The 17,309-nt window shown below is 38.9% G+C and overlaps 1 protein-coding gene across 2 annotated transcripts in view; it reads right to left on the reverse strand.

The window, feature by feature from the left end:
* The window catches only part of rab3gap1 (RAB3 GTPase activating protein subunit 1), an 80,273-nt gene that overhangs the window by 49,836 nt on the left and 13,128 nt on the right, over window positions 1–17,309 (reverse strand). For both annotated transcript variants that reach the window (XM_062432382.1, XM_062432383.1), the window contains exons 6-11: window positions 14,689–14,808; window positions 9,578–9,743; window positions 8,643–8,742; window positions 6,445–6,526; window positions 6,189–6,257; window positions 4,998–5,071 (exon numbers count right to left, since the gene is read on the reverse strand). In XM_062432382.1, the coding sequence (XP_062288366.1) occupies window positions 4,998–5,071; window positions 6,189–6,257; window positions 6,445–6,526; window positions 8,643–8,742; window positions 9,578–9,743; window positions 14,689–14,808 (611 nt within the window). The remainder of the gene's footprint in view (window positions 1–4,997; window positions 5,072–6,188; window positions 6,258–6,444; window positions 6,527–8,642; window positions 8,743–9,577; window positions 9,744–14,688; window positions 14,809–17,309) is intronic.

A 17,309-nucleotide genomic window follows, 5' to 3' on the forward strand; every position in this document is an offset into this window, starting at 1 on the left:
CCCCTTCTCTTAAGATAAAGAACATAAGATTTAAGAACTTCTTGCTACTGTGATACATAACCCATTATTGTAGCATTTCACTAGCATGTAACCGTAATATAAAGCAATAATTCAGGATAACCATTAAACAAATCTCAGTCATCATTTAGCTTGCTCATATGTCATATTGAATAACAGTTCTCATAACCTGATAACAATAGCACAGATTTTTTTTTAATATGCCAGTTACATGTTTCTATAAACCCAGAACTACTCTGGGCTTAAACCTCCGGTCCGGACCTTGTCTGGTACCGCACAGTATGGGGGGCTGTCTCTCTTGTTGTCTCTGAAGCCTGTAATGTGGTAGTGGGTAATGTATGCTGTGTGTTATGTTTAGGGTTTTCAACAGTCTGAGTGTTTTGTGTTTCTTTTGTGTCCAGGAGGTGAAGCCTGTTTCGCCTATGTTCTTGTCCCCCCTCTGATGTGCGTATGTGGTACGATTTTTCAGTATCAGCTGGCCGGACGACAACTTCTGGTTTCCAGTAGCCTTGCTCTTGGAATCGGATGATTTGCCCTTCATGCAGTGGTGACATCGGCTTAGCTGACCTTGTCTGTGTACTCTCCTGATGTGAGCATCTTTATGTCTGACTACCTTGGGTTGCAGCTGCTGGTGTGTGTTGGGTAGGATTGAGCGCGTGCGACGGCTCATGAGCAGCTGGACTGGTGACTGGAAGTTGTCCACAGGAGTGTTTCTATACTCCAGCAGACTCAGGTATGGGTCTCTCTGATCAGTTTTGGCCTTTTCCATAAGAGATTTTGCAATATGCACGGATTTCTCGGCAAGGCCGTTGCTTTGAGGATAATGTGGGCTGGAGGTAATGTGTGTGAACCCCCATGTGTTGGCAAAAATCTCAAATTCTCTGCATTTGTACTGTGGGCCATTGTCTGATATTACAGTCTTTGGTATTCCATGTGTGGCAAAGGAAGCTTTCAGTTTGTGGATAACAGTAGAGGTTGTGGTGCTGTGTAGCTTTTCAAGCTCAAAGTATCTGCTGTAATAGTCCACTGTGACTAAGTAGTTCTCATTGTTCCAGGTGAACAGGTCAGTAACAACTGTTTGCCACGGCCTGTCTCGGATCTTGTGGCTTATCATCGGTTCCTTAGTGTTGGAAGGCTTGTGTTCGAGACAGATGTGGCATTTTCCAACCATCTCCTCAATCTGTTTGTTCATCCCAGGCCAGAATATGATGTCACAGGCTCTCTGTTTGCACTTTTCCATGCCCATGTGACCTGCATGAACTCAGGATAACATCTCTGTGCGCAGTGAGGTAGGTATGATAATTTTCTCACCTTTGAATATGATGTCATTCATCTGTGATAGTTCGTCTCTGTGATTCAGGCCATTCCGCCTTGATTATCTTTTTTAACAGAACAAGCTGGGTGTCTTTTCCAGTTTCTGCTCTGATTTCATCCAGCTTGGTGTCACTGACAGGTGAGTTGCTATACACTGTCTGCACCTGCATGTCCATTCCTTCACTGAGGCTAGTGTCCTGGTCAGGCAGTGACTTTCTGGAGACAGTGTCTGCAACAGGAATTTCTTTGCCTGGTCTGTGAATGATAGTAAAATCGTACCTCTGTAGCTGAAGCATCATTCTTTGTAGCCCTGGTGGTGCTACTGCTAGAGGTTTTCGCATAATGGACTCAAGTGGCTTGTGGTCACTTTCCACAGTGATGTGACGGCCGTAGACGTACTGGTGGAAGCGCGTGCACCCGAACTGAATGGCATAAAGCTCTTTTTCAATTTTTCACCTTTGTTAACTTCACTGTCTCTTCTTTGCTGGATCTGGTTTTATTCCATCCTTGGTGATTCTGTGCCCAAATTAGCTGACTTCGGTGGCACAGATGGTGCTCTTATCTGGGTTGAGTTTGACTCCTCGCTCTCTGGTGCGCTGCAGCATGGCACAGAGATTATTGTCATGTTCTATTTTGCTCTTGCCGTAGTCTACTGTGTGTACTCCTTTGCTTTGTTCTGAGCGACAAACCTTTGCGAAGTGGTTCCATTTCCAGTGGTTTCCATCTTACATTGTTTCCCTTTTGCTGGGCAGGGGTACTTTGCTCCGTGAGGTTTGTTTCCGCAGTAACCACACGCTTTGGGCGCTTTCTATCTCCCTCAGTCCTGGAGGTACTGTTTCCTTTTGTCGGGTCTTGACGCGTTTTCCATGCCGCCTTCTTTGAGGGATACCGACCGATAGCATGAACAGTCTGCTCCTCAGCTCCTGTTGCCGCCAGCTATAGTTTCTTTCTCGTGAAATTTGTATCGAGCAAATATGACATTTGATTTCGGCATGACGTATGATTCATAGCGGTCATAGTACGATTTCAGTACCTTTTGCTCTTCCTCTGTGAGCGTCCAGGTGTTGAATATATCCCGGCCTCTTTCACCGACCCAAAGGAGCAGGTAGCTACACTTTTCGTCCTCCCCTTTTTTTTTTAAACGGGCCAGAAAACATTAAGTTGACGTGGAGCTTGAACTTGCGCCATGCTTCAGGCAGGTTGTTCACATCCCAGTCCATGCGAGGTGTAGGAACTCCAGCGATGTCCATTTCATTCGTTGCAAAACTTTCACTCTGACACCATGTCTTATTTTGTACAATATGTTCTTAAGTTAAGACAACACAACGACGGCTACACACACATATGTCACATGGACCAATCACAATCGTGTGTACTTCAGGGACCCGTACGACAACATATTCTCTAAGAATATTACACATGGCACAAAACTGCAAAACAGCACACACACATTAAGTGCAACAACTATTTTTTTGTAAACATTTTCCTGTATACCTGCTACCTCACACAGTGCTTTCAATAGGTTCCCTCAATGTGATACTTGTGGCCTCGCCTGCTGGCGCACAATAGACTGAATGTCAATTGTTGGAAAAACTGCTCTCACAAATATATGTGCTCCAAAACATACTGATAATTGAGAGAGCTAAATTTCTGAGGAGAGGGAAACGGGACTCTGGTAGTAGCCTCCAAAATTAAATTCCCCTCTCCCCACAATTTGGAGGGTTTTCCTTTTGCACTGCTGTTCATGGCCATGGCTCTCTTCCTTGCTGATGGAGAAGGGTGGTAGCCACCACATATGGCGCTTTTCCACTACACCGTTCCAGCACGACTCGCCTCGGTTCTTTTTGCGTTTCCACTAGGGAAAGTACCTGGTACCTGATACTTTTTTAGTACCTGCTCTGGTGAGGTTCCAAGCGAGCCAAGTCGGTACTAAAATGTGACGTCGACACACTGCTGGCCGCTGATTGGTAGTTGTCGCTGGAAGCGTCATGAGCCGTCCCACACAAGAATCAAACCTGGCATTTTTAAATACCGGCAGCAGCGTTACAACCATAGTTACAACCATACGGCTCAATTTTCTTGCTTTGTGTGTGACAAAAAGCCTCATACAGCAGCAAGTACACCACTGCCTCAATGTCCTCCACTGTTTATGTGTTTTGTGTCGCGTATAAAACGAAGTCACGGCAGTTTCGCGGAGCCGTGCTATGACGACCCCGCCCACGTTGAGTAGGTACTTTTTTGTAATGGAAAAGGAACCGTGCCGAGGCGAGGCGAGTCGTGCTGAAACTGTGTAGTGGAAAAGCGCAGTATGGTTGAAAATGGGCGTTTTTGGCAAAGGATGGGTTAAGCTTCACCAGCATGTCACAACTGAGTTGCAAAATAGCTTACCATCTGCAGTTGCACAGATGTATTGAAAGGTTTCATGGCACACGTAAATGTGTGCAAATATGATTTGAACGTTAGGAAGCCTCTCCCAAGGAGTAAAATGAGGTTGAGCTTTGATGTTGTTTCCTATTCAACAGTCTCTAACAGAATGTCTCATTTGAGCTTGGCCAGGGTGTCTGCACACTATTTGAAACCAATTGCAGTGCTTTTGGAGACTTTTAAAAGCTCAACAAAGAAAATGTATACCTTCACCACAGGGGAAATAAACACACATTAAGGCTGTTTTAATCCATCTATGACAATACCAATTATGATTGTCTTTTACAAGACTGACATGTGTCTAAGTATAACAACTGATCTCATGAAAATTAACCCTACTTCTTCCACTCAAAACCCTCACACGTATTGTCTTGAGCGATTAGCACCCTCTGTAAATGATTGGTTTACGTCCTGAATCCTGTTACCTGTTATCTTCAGAGATTGAGAGCAGGTGACAGTTTGTGCATAACTGGGCTAAATGGCCACAATAAGATAAGGTGAAAAAATAGACAAGGTGGCACCCAATACACAACATCCTGTGGGTCAAAGTGATCATGAGTCCTGCCATTATTAAAAATAACAGTGTGTGAGTGGGTATGGTCTTAAGTGTGTCAGGAGGCTTTAGCTCAATTTCGGGCCATTTTGACCAACATCACTGTACTAAAAGCCCTTGTCTTTAGCTTGCCATTTGTTCTTGATGTGGATGCATTCAATATCATCTTCAGAATGATGAAACCTATTGCACACTAATTCCAAGATCTAAATAAACATCAATGAGCAAATTGAAAACATTGAAAAACGTGTCATTGTTCAAATATAAAACCTCTAAAGGCCTCATTTTCAGAAAGCAGTTCAACTTAAGTTATTCTGTAGTCAGTCAAGCTTAGTCAGAGACCAGTTGAACTTGAAACCAGCAGGCTACTATGGCTTTTCCAATAATACATGCAGTTTTTATATTGTATTAACTGATACATTAATGAAAAAAAATCTAAAAAGGAAGAAATGTATGATTTGGTTGAGATAATCCCACTTGTTCCCAGTACACATTCAATTTTTCAATATCTTGAAAGAAAACGGGGTAGGGCAGATCACTGCACCAATGTACATAAAAAACAAGGTTATTTGATGTAAAAGGAGGTGAAACAATATCATTTCATTGACTTTTTTTTGGATATTTACATCTTATAGGTTCATAAATTGTATCTGAAAATGCCTGCTGTAGATCAAAGGATTCATCTTACCCAGTAGACACTGAGGGTTTTCAACTGTCCTGACTCGGACTGACCAGTGAGGAGCTTGGAGAGGGTCAAGGTCACTGCCAGGGCATAAAGAGAGCACATTTAGTAAAATAATTTAGCCTGTTGTCTACATTTTTGTATGAGCCTGCAGAGGTACTGAGGCACCAAGTAAACAAACTGGTAGCTGTAGCTTAAAAACAAAGGAAGAATAGCACAACATTTTGCACCTATACTGCAGAGTGGTGAAGATTTTCTTTCACACCACTGTACATTGTACAGTTGTCTCTTTCAGGTTTTCATCTACAGTATATAACACCATCAAGACCTATTCTCCCATGTCAGCATTTTCTTTGGCTAATGATAATTAGTTGTGTAGCCTGCTAAGTGACATCAGCATTGCCCATATTCTACAGCGAATGTTAGTTTTATCACTGATTCAGCAAGCTGAGGTGAAATACAAGACATGTTGGTTGTTGTCTTAATGTGAAACTCCTTTCAACCATGTTTACATTAGACAGCTAAATTCTAAAATGTGCATGACAAGCAAAAGCAACATGCCCCCACAGCAGGAGTTTCAGCTTGTCCATATTACCCAAAATGGATAATTCTCCTCCTACTAGGCATTTGTGCAAGACAGACAAGCTGTCAACCACAAAAAAACAGCAAAGAAAAAATGATATACTATTTGTTTCTGCAGCAGCTTCCGTCAACACATTATAGCTACATTTGACTCTAAACACGCTATCAAAGTAGATAAGAGAAAAAATGTTGTTTCTTCTTCTTCTTCCTCTTCCAATGAAATACCATGCTACTGCCACCATCTGTTTTATTACCACTATGGTTGCGTTTTACCCATGCACACTACAACACCAAGCTGCTTTTTTCACATTGACACATTCTGGAGGCCAAGCTTTGTTTTTGGATGAGAAAAACAGGATTTTAGTATTGACAGCCAAAATGGAGAAAAAATGCATCAACTTACATTTTGCTTGGTTTATGACTGCCAAAAACAAACGGCAAAATCTTTTTTTCTATTCTCCATTAACTTTTCGATTTTTAGTGTTTAGAAACTCTTCTTTTTGACCAAACTCTTATTGTTTACCAATAAATAATCTTTGGATGAACAACTTGAAAGCAGAGTGTTATTGCAGTGGAGGTCAGATACAGTGCAGAGAAACATTCTTGGACACTCACCTGTAGACATCATTATCCACAACTATGCCTTCTGTCAGGTGAGGCCAAGTGGTTGCAAGATGAAGCTCACTACAACAGCCAAAAAGACAATTTAATGTTGAGCATAACAATTGACTGTGTATATGTGACTAGATTTTCATAGCTGCTGCACACACTATTGAACATTATCAAAACCTAGTGAAAATACTGCAATTTAAGTTTTGTTTGAGGTGCAAATTATTGGAATGTATTGTCATCACAGTTACAATGCCTTTACCTGATTGGCTCCTCACAGGCTCCAAAAGGGAGCTTCCCAAACTCTACCCCTCCCACCTCACCACAGAGGAGTGTGTCAAAGTCTGCCAAGTAGAAAACATAAAAACAGTCAAATACAAAGAATACAGAAACAAAACAACAATTAAAAAATTCAATAATAAAAAACAGCTGCAATAAATCAAAGCAAAGCAATACATATGTAGTCATTTGTTGGTGGCTGGCACCAGTGGTAGAGGCCAGTCTGAACACATCTGAACAAGTAACAAAGTTCACTGGCTGAGACGGGAGACATAGCCTTTGTCACTTTTGTACTACTGAACATAATGTGCACTCACAAGTGGGAGGTGTATACCTAGGCCTACCCTGGCCAAAGGCCAAAAATGCAAAACAATGTGACATTTAATTAAAATGGTTTACAGACTCAATCTTGTCACAATTTGTAGTTTATTTGCATACTTTCATGATCATTTTGCCCCAAATTTCGTTTTAAAAGTCCTTTTAATCTATGATCGAACAGCCGCGCATGTCTTGTAAGCTTGTCTATATCGAAATGAATGGTGAAAGCTCTACTTTTCATCTTCATTGATTTCAACGGTGGGCATCTTGTTTTTTTTTAACAAATCTATACAAAGCCCACGAGGGCATTTATTGTTACTATTTACAAATCTAGGTAAAGTCTGCATTGTGCAGTGTTGCCCCCTCAACTTGTGCACTTGACTTACAATGATGTAGTTTAAGTGAAGTGTTTTATCTTCGGTTAAGGCTGGCATTCATGTGTGTTTAGTATTTTTGAGTCACCTTGGTTGATTCTGAAATAGGCCTGTTTGTTGGAGGGAAAATGGTTTACATTTTCAAAGTTATGACTGTTTTCTACTAACATTCATTTTTTACATTTATGATACTTTGCACACATTCAACAAATTGCAGTTAAAACTTCTAAAAAAACACACTCTGATCAACCTAGTGTTACACATTTGCATCCATATGTTTTCTTTGGATGTACACTTTACAATGATGTAGATTAATGGAAGTGTTTTAGCTGCAATGAAGGTTTGCATTCATGTTATTTTAGTATTTCTGATTCTTTGGCTGAATGTTGATTTCTGAAATAGTCCTGTGGTTTTTTTTCTATGTCAGTTTTGTACTTATATTAATTGCTCATATACACATCATACACATCTATGCATTGTTGACAGTTATTATTGATTTTTGTGCACTTTATAAATGATGTAGCTAAAGCCACTTGCAATGAGACTAGTGTTGTTATTGTAGTCATTATTTGAAAATTAATAATTATTTGATATATATTTCAATTAAATTTCTCATATTTCAACAAATGCCACTGTGTTGTTAATTTCTACCTTGTAATTACACCAAGATTTTATTGTATTATAATTGTATTCTCAGCTTTCGTGTATAAGCTTTCATAATAGCTAAACCAGACAAACAGGCTCTTACATGTGTAATTTACGCCAGCATGGTCCTGTATTTCAGATATTTAAAGCAGCTTATTGAGCTTACAGACACTATATTGGATACAACATTTTATGTGTATATTTGGGTGGGGTTTAGATTTTTGAATGCCCACTGCCTACCCAGACACTGACCTCACCGCACGTCACTGGTGTATACCAAATATGTGGTCATGCGCATTGTTGGCACGTTGCTATTTTGAGGCAGAGGAAAGCGATTGGGCCACTGACCAACAAAAACCAGGTCTGAAGTCACTGGCACATAAACATTTTAATAGGCAGGTGCACAATGAGCGCACACTCTGCCCGTTACACACACGGACAGGCAGCGGCACACAGATATACAAAAAATAACAATAAAGGACTACATCAACATATTTAAAAAAAAATACATGTCACAATGGTTTAGTTTTTATGGCTTTATATATATATCAGAATTAATTGCAAAATTAACCGATTAAATTAGAATGAGCCCTCCACTACTCTGTATGTTTGTATGTGGGGGGGTCAGCACCTTGCAGAGAGCCACTCACAGTCTTCACAACTGTATGAGGGGTTAAGATGATTAAAACTGTTTTGGAACAATATTTAAAACATATTTGAGATGACAATCATCACGTTTACTTTCAACAATTAAATTGGACATTGTGATCATGATATTGTAGAAGAGACAGATCTTTGAGATAATTGGTGCAACACTTATCATTCTCATTCTGCATGCACCTACCTGGGGGCTGTTGTGGCCATGAATACTGTTGCCAGTCCTGGAGAATATACGTGAAACGGATGGCAATGTTGATTGGAGGTAGAGGGGACAGGGTACAGCCCTGAGGAGAGACACCCTCATGTCATACATGATGCCACACTGTTTGACAGCTTAAGCCCATGGTCACCAACCCTGTTCCTGGAGAGCTACTGCCCTGCATGTTTTAGGTATCGCCCCACTCTAACATACCTGATTCTAATAATGAACTAATTATTAAGGACTTGATAACAAGTTCTTTATTAGAATCAGGTGTGTTAGAGTGGGGAAGTACCTTAAACAAGCAGGGCAGGAGCTATCTAGGTGCAGGGTTGGAGACCCGTCCTTTGCTTTCTCTGGTCTATGTTCAGTGTAGTGCACCCGTGATACAAAACAGCAGTGTGACTATTTTTATCCATTTAAATAGGCTGAATGACTACAATGAATGATTATAAGATTGAAGACATGTGTAGACAGGTATACATTAGACAATTGCTTTTAACTTGATCAATTGTCAAGAGGAATGAAGCATTGTTTCAACAAATTTGTCCACGTCTGTATATTCACAGACTCTCCTTTTTCTCAGTCTTTTTTTGTCTCAGAACTGTTGATTGGTTGGCATTTGCATGGATCATATTGATAGTTTTTAGACCAGCCTAAATCGACCAAACCAAACAGGTACTACAGTTCACTTTAACCACAACCAAAAAGCTGGGTTTGAAAGTAAAGAATCATTTAACATGAACCTGAAAATAGGAAATTCTTGCCCTTTCATTTGTAATCCCCAGAGAACACAAAATATAAACACCCTCTATCAAAAGGCTAAATGAGCATGTGTTAAATTTAAAGCTGTATGATACATTACATTTATTCCATTAAGTCATTGTTTTTCTGTTTGAACCTTGTCCCATAGCACTTACTGTCTTAGACTTGAAGATGTCAAGCAGTCCAGACAGGTGGTTGTACTGGCTTGGAACCTTGCGGAGATGGACCATCTCAAATTCAGTGCGCACGCCTGGTCCCTGGCACTCTCCAATGTACATTCGCCTCCACTTCTGCTGGATCTGCACAAACATGGGTACCTGGCTGATTGCACAAGATAAAAAGATGTAGACATTATTATGTGGAATTAAATACATTATCTATATCCGTTCCAGTGGCAGGATCTCCTAACCAGCCAGTATCCTCTGATGCTACACAGCATCAAGTATATCACAGAGCAACTGCACGTTCACTCTGTAAACCAAACTGGACTTTGAAAAATAATGAGTAAAATCACAATATACTGTAACTCTCCAATATGAACACACTAGATTATTTTTAAAAGAGGTGCACATTTTTCGGTCATAATAAATTATGCTAACTGCTGGTTCTTATGACTCAACCTAGCTCCCTATTCTAGGTCCCTGGCTGGTTACATGGGTATGTCTACTTGTATTAGCCAATATCTGGACACAGCTGAGAAGTCACAGAAGTGACGTCGTTAAGGAAGACCCGCCTTGATGAGGGAACTGACATATTGCATTCTCAATTGAATTTTGGTGCAGATAAAGCGTATTGGCAAAATGCAATCCAATAAGCGGGGGCCCTGTTGTACTTCATTGTATTTTTTAACCAAAAAATACAATTTGAATAAAGGTGCGGATACGCTTCCATAAAACTAAAAACTGAAACTAAAAGATTTGTAAATCTTTTTATAACACTTCTTATTGGGGAAGCCATTTAGTGTGTATTTTGATATACTGACATATTGTAGACTTGTAAATATTTACCATAACAGTAATTGTCAAGATACAGATGTAAGTTAAACATTACCATGTCTTTCTGCTTTCTATTTGTTCATGTCTCTCCATCACCTGATACATGGACTGCTTCTATGTGTTTCTCTTTCCTCCTTAAACTTTATTTGGAATCAGTTCTTCATTTTCTCCTTTTTCTTTCAACAACTTTATATCCTGAATTTCCTCGTTTCTGTCTCCTCTCTTCTAGTTACTTCACTCACTCCCTGGAAATGTAAAAAGCCTTCATTTTAAAAGGTCTGACAGACCAGTATACAGAACTTTATCTTGAATTGTGTTAATTACTGTTAATTGTTAATTGCTGACAAACAACACACAGTGGAAATGCATCAGCATTCAAGCTATCCAAACTATCAAGCTACAACATTAATGTAATGTAAAGCAGCAACAATAGATAAAATGGATGGTTAAAACAACAATATCAATTAAAAGAAAAAAGTGAACTCCATTGAAGAATTTTTGCTAGCTACTTCTGTCTGACAGATTATTATTTTATGATAGACATGTAAATTAATGTCATTTATCATCCTCTGATTCATTCATCTGTCCCATGAAAGTGGCCCCAGTCTGTCTGCTGTTTGTTTTAAAAACTGCATAATGCAAGTGGGTGGTGGCTTGTTGGTCACTCTGTGTTAATAATAACTGCTGTCTCTGTGTCTTATACAAAGATATAATGTTCAAACAGAAAAAGTAAACAAGCCTTCTTAGAAGCTAAAACAGAAATTGCGGTAGAAAGTCAGTCTGAGCCAGGAACAGCTGTAAAGTGATGAAAAGTGTGCTTTAATACTATTTCAGAAACCCAATGAGCCCAGTCCAGAAAACGGGACCCTGAGTACCTTTGCAAAGTAGGAAAATTGCAGAAAAAAGTAATTTCCAATTTTTCAATAAAATGCATTTATTCGTGATTTTTCTACAGGGGGTCGCACTGTCCTAATAAGAGCAGCAGGCCTTATTATGCTCCCGCTTGCTCTCAGGAGCTGCCAGTGTTTGGGTTTAACTGGTGACCATGTTAACGGGTGACTTCCACATAGGCGTCCTCCTAAAAGCCGTTAATTGAAATGTAATCCCCTTTAAATACATACTCATAGGTGTGTAATATTCAAGTTACGCTAACCACTTTATGCAAGGTAAATTGTGTTCAATCAACTCCCGTTAAGTATCTTGTAATATGAGAAAGTCACCAGTTAATATGGTCACCAGTTTAACCAACACACCAGTGGTGGAAAATGTCTGTTAAAGAGGAGAAAAGTGGAAACAGAGTGTCAAGTTTTCCAAAGAAAAATAGACCAGTTTTCATCTCTTCAGAGATAAATGGGAAGGCAGTGTGCTTAGTATGTTCACTGCACCTCTCAGTGCGCAAGGAATATAATATTCGGCGACACTGTCAGACTTATATGGCAAAAAATACAAGAACTTGCAAGGACAACTGAGAACAGACAAGATAAATGAATTGTTGGCGGGTTTTAGGAAACAGCAGTCAGTTTTTAGCCGTAGCCGAGAGATCAGCAATGCAGCAGTGAGAGCTAGCTACCTTATTGCTAATGAAATAGCATCAACATCAAAGCCATACTCTGAGTTTATGAAGACATGCATGCTGAAGGCTGCAGAAGTCGTGTATCCCAGCTAGGCATGGGCCTGTATGAGATTGTGATGGTATGATAACCTTAAGCAAAAATATCACGGTTTCACAGTATTATGATTACAGCTCTAAAATGTGTTATTTTGAAATGTCTGTAATTAAAAACAAAATAAATGAAAACTTTTCCATTCTACAGTCTTTTATTTTTATTATATAACATGATGGAACATTAGTAAATATGTATTTAAAATAAAAAATAACTGAATTCTTTCTAAATAAAAAATAAAAAAATAAGTTCAGTCCTTAATGCAGTCCTTTAACTGAGGCTAAACCTGCAACTCAAGTCACGACATAAATGAATTATTTTTAGTGAAAAAAAACAACCTTCTTCCTCCAAGCCGTGGCCGTCTGTCTTTTTACGGTAGCAGAAGTATTCCCATACGTCCCAAAAGTTCATGGGTCTCGCCTCCTTCAGCCATCATACAGCCTGCAGAACTACCTGCTTGTTACAGCAACCGGAGGTGCGCGGGGGGAGGGGTAATTTACGCTGCAGCTGCACGCGACCTGACGGACCTCCACTCTCTCTCTGACGAGACATCACATTTAAAAAAAAAAAAACTAAAAAAAAACCTGCTCATACCGCAGGAACGGTATGACGGAAAATTGTAGGGGTTTTGAAACCGTGACTTTTTCATGCCGTGGTATACCTTGAAACCGGTAACCGGCCCATGCTTAATCCCAGCAATCGACAGGCTTTTGCCAACATCAATCTGAGGAGAAACTTTAATTTGTCATTTGTTGCATTTTTGTTCCCAACTGACGAGAGCACGGGACAGGATGAGGACATTACATGTTGCAGATGTTGCTCAACTGGCCATATTAATTTGTGGTGTCGATGAGACTTTGAATATCACTGAGCTCCTTGAGTTGGGGCTGATGACAGACACCACAGCAGTAAATTACATTTTCAACTAATTAATGATCGGAAAAATAGCAGTTGTTGTGACAAGTACTCAGAATGCAATACTTGTACTGTACACTGAATGTCAAAAAAACTGAGGTATAATGTTGAACTTGCACTAACTTTCTGTTGAAATGTACAGTGAATGGGTGGATCATAAAATGTGATGGTTTTCAGAATGTACTTCCTTACAGTAAAAAAGGGAAACATTCAAGAGGTGTTTTTATTTAAAAGTTGTTGATGAAATGGTTTCACTGGTCCGGCCCTCTTGAGATCAAGTTGTGTTGTATGTGGCCCTTGACCTGAATGAGTTTGACACCCCTGCTCTAGACTATTACTAAGTAAAAACTACAATTTATTAAAACTCTGTATTTACTTTTCTAGTGTTGATTCTGATTCTATCTGTTATAACAATCACTTGTACTTGTTGAGGAAAACACTGAAGCATCGCTATAAATAGGTCCAGGAGGTCAACAAACACAAGCAGGCAGACAATTAAACAGGTTGGAAACAAACCAGCAATTTATCCACATTATTCACAGTGGACACAACTGAATTGTCTCAATAATCTGTCAGAGCACATCAAAACTGTGCACACGACAACACATTGTAACACAATTATATTCAGCTTTTTAAGAACAGTACTACTATCATTGGGTTTTCTATATCTTTTACACTTTTTAATATTTTTTTTAAGTATTAAAATGTATAATGGAAAGTCTACAAGTGGAATATTCTAAAAAAAAACTACCAGTGGTCAAGTATTTACACATTACATCCCATGGGTAACATAATAAAGTATGTTACCTATAGCACCACCTTGTGGTCAGTTATTAGGTGTTTTATGCTTTGGCTAATAACTCATGAATTGTGAGGTGTGACAAAGCAATATTTGCAACAATTGTTCCAATTTGACTGATAAAGGCCATGCCTATTAGGACCTAGAAAGTTTTTCTACAATTTTGGATTTTTGGTAAACCCTTTTTTTGCTTTGTTTGGCACATATTTCATCTAATCTTCACCAAATTTGGTACCATATTTAGATTACCAAAAACAAAAGCTAAGACTTTGTTTTTTAAGGTGTCACTTGCTGCTTGTGTCTGGAATTGGTTACCAAACTTTTGAAGGCATGGCCTGATGCAACAGACAACAACTCTTCCATACAACACTGTATTGCAACCAAATTTGGGAATGTTGTACATCAAGTTACATGCACAATGTGTAAAATTTCATACAATTATACCAATCATTATTATACCAATTATTACAATTATACTCATTATTATGCAAAAGTAATATCAAAACATGATATTAATTCTGTTTTTAAGAAAATGAAACCTGGTGCATAAGTTCTCTATGAGAATGTGGCATTCTGAAGCATTGCACCCATAGCCTCACCTTGTGGTCATTAGTAAAACCATACTACTTGTTAACTGCCATCATCTCATTAATGTAATCTTCCATGGTAACCACATTCAGCTTTTGCAGCTAGAGCAGCTGCAGGTAACTCCTTCCAGCTCTCACATAAAAAGCAAATGTTCTAGTTGTCCCTGGAATTAGTCATAAATCACAAGGCAAACACTGTTTTACACACAGTAAAAAACAAACAACTGATTCTTTCAAACACACAACAAACCAATACATAAACAAACATTTGTATTATGATTATAGTGAGCGATGAAGGTGACTCACCAGCTACTGTTGGCCAGAGAAATGGAGATGGAACTGAGAAGCAGATTGCATTTGGACTCGCTGATGATGGCCTCACAGTTGGTTCCAGGGGAAATGACAACAAACTCTCGTATACCATACCTGTCAACACAATCCAAGTTACAGATGAACATATTTAACATTATTCTACATGCATTCACAGCTGACATTAGCTTAAAACAGTATTTAATTATACAACTGATAACAATTAATATAGTTAGCTATTTTATGTACATATAAGGAAACTAACTCTGATAATCAGATTAAAATATGATTTCACACCATTGTCATCTTCACTATTGTGTTTATACTTTAACGAACTCCTACAGAATAAACCCGAGGGACTTTAAATTTGGTAGTTCAAAAAGACTAAATTCCATGGAACGCCCTTGGGGTGGCCGGTCAGTTTTGCCCAAAACATTTTTGGGTCATTAAACAGTAAATTGTTGTAACACTACATTACATAATCTGCCCCAAATTTCTCATGCTTGATATGGGGGTCATGGCCCGAATACAACTAAATGCCAATATTGAGTCATAGTGCCACTTATCGACAGCAGGAAGTCAGCCTTCTATAACAAAACATGATATACTACAACAAATGTTCCCAAATGGGTGCAGTAGTATAAGATAACATGATATTTCTGCACTTCTGTTGTCTTCAATAAAATCAAGTCCACACCGGTTCACCTTGGTGGTGTGCAGACTGATTTTATATTACTCTTAATGTATGTCAAATATGTAATTCAAAATCCTCAGCTCTTTGGGGACATTGTGCTATTACTTTTATTCTTTCTAGCATATTACAGTAAATTTATATGATTTTTACTATATCAAAATTTATAGTGGAAAGGGTATGGGAAGAATGTTTAAAAGCTAAGGGACTATTTGTTAGGGCTATGAAAACCATACAAGTCAATATAATTGCAGTGATACAAGCAGTTTGTTTGATGTGAAGAAAGAAATCAACAGAACGACTGGAACAAGACAGGGACATGTGGATGTGTACGTACTGTATGGGTTAGTAGTTAGAGAGGGAGAGGAAAGAAAAGGGGGATAGCTACATTTTAACAGCTCTGTGGTTTAATTGTCAAACTCAAAAATGAAAGCTAACATTGTGAAAACTTGAAAGAATATGGCTTTCCACCAAACTGGAAGAATCTCGCTTAGTCTGGTAAAACTGTCTTAAAACATGTAAGAAGGCTCTCTGTAATACCAGAGCTGCCTATTACTCATCATTAAAAGATTAGAATGAAAACAGCCTGAGGTTTCTTTTCAGCACTTTGGCCAGCCTGACAGTGTCATAACTGTGTCGATCCCTGTATTCTTATAACTCTCAGTAGTGACGACTTCATGAAATTCTTTAATTATAAGATTCTAACTAGATTCTTACTATCAGATAATTAATTAATTTAAAGGCCTGCCTTTTTTCATCTACGTAACATTTAAAAAAAATCAGACACATCCTGTCTTAAAATGATGCTGAAAAACTAATCCATGCATTTGTTACTTCTAGGCTGGATTATTGTAATTCATTATTATCAGGCTGTCCTAACAAATCTCTAAAGACTCTCCAACTGGTCCAGAATGCAGCTGCACGCGTTCTGACAAAAACTAGAAAGAGATCATATTACTCCATTTTAGCTTCACTGCATTGGCCTGTAAATCAACAATATAATTAAAAATCCTTCTCCTCAATTTCAAAGCTCTTAATGGTCAGGCTCTATCTTATCTTAAAGAGCTCATAGTACCCTATGAACCTACTCATTCCTCCCTCCTCTCCTTCTATCCCTCTCATTCCCAACCAGTCAAGACAGATGGCCGTCAGCCTTGAGCCCGGTTCTGCCTGAGGTTTCTTATCGCTGTCATCAAGTGCTTGCTCATGTGGGACTGTTTGGTCTCTTTGAATTAAATTAGAGTACGGTTTAGATTCCTCTGTTACTGTGGTTACAAGCCTGCTCGTGCACGGCAAGTTCCTCTGTGGGGAGGGGCTTTGAAGGCAGGGCTGCAGCACAGCATTTGTCTGTAATTGGTCACTAAAATTTCGAAGGCATTGCCTGATGCACTTAACAGGCCATTACTCTTCAACACTAAATTTCACTCCAGCCGAATTGTGGAATGTTGTATACAAATCTGCACAGCAAAACTGCATAACATTTGATACGATTCTTCACAAAGGGAGTACTAAAATAACATGATATTTCTGAAATTCTGTTGACATTAATATAATGAAACTTGGTACAGACATTTTCCATGATAATGTGCAGTGTATAGAAGCAGAGCTACAACAGCCCAACCTTCTATAAAAAACACCACCATACTACGTATTAACTGCCACATTGCTTAAATGTAATATTCAGTAATAACCAAATTCAGCAGAGATGTAAAGAGGGGGACACTGAACAAGTCTATCACATTTGATACTATTTCACCTGTAAGTGGTGATAAAACATTTTTTTTAAATTGCTCCTGGAACAGCAGCAGCAGCAGCAGCTAAAACAACTTCCATCTCTTACATGAATTTTCTTCAGAAAATGAAAATATTCTAGTTCAGTTTAACATGATTTAATAAGCATTTTTGTGATCGAAGGGGGATTATTATT

The sequence above is a fragment of the Scomber scombrus genome, chromosome 13, assembly GCF_963691925.1.
Source record: "Scomber scombrus chromosome 13, fScoSco1.1, whole genome shotgun sequence".
In the NCBI taxonomy this organism is placed as follows: Eukaryota; Metazoa; Chordata; class Actinopteri; order Scombriformes; family Scombridae; genus Scomber; species Scomber scombrus.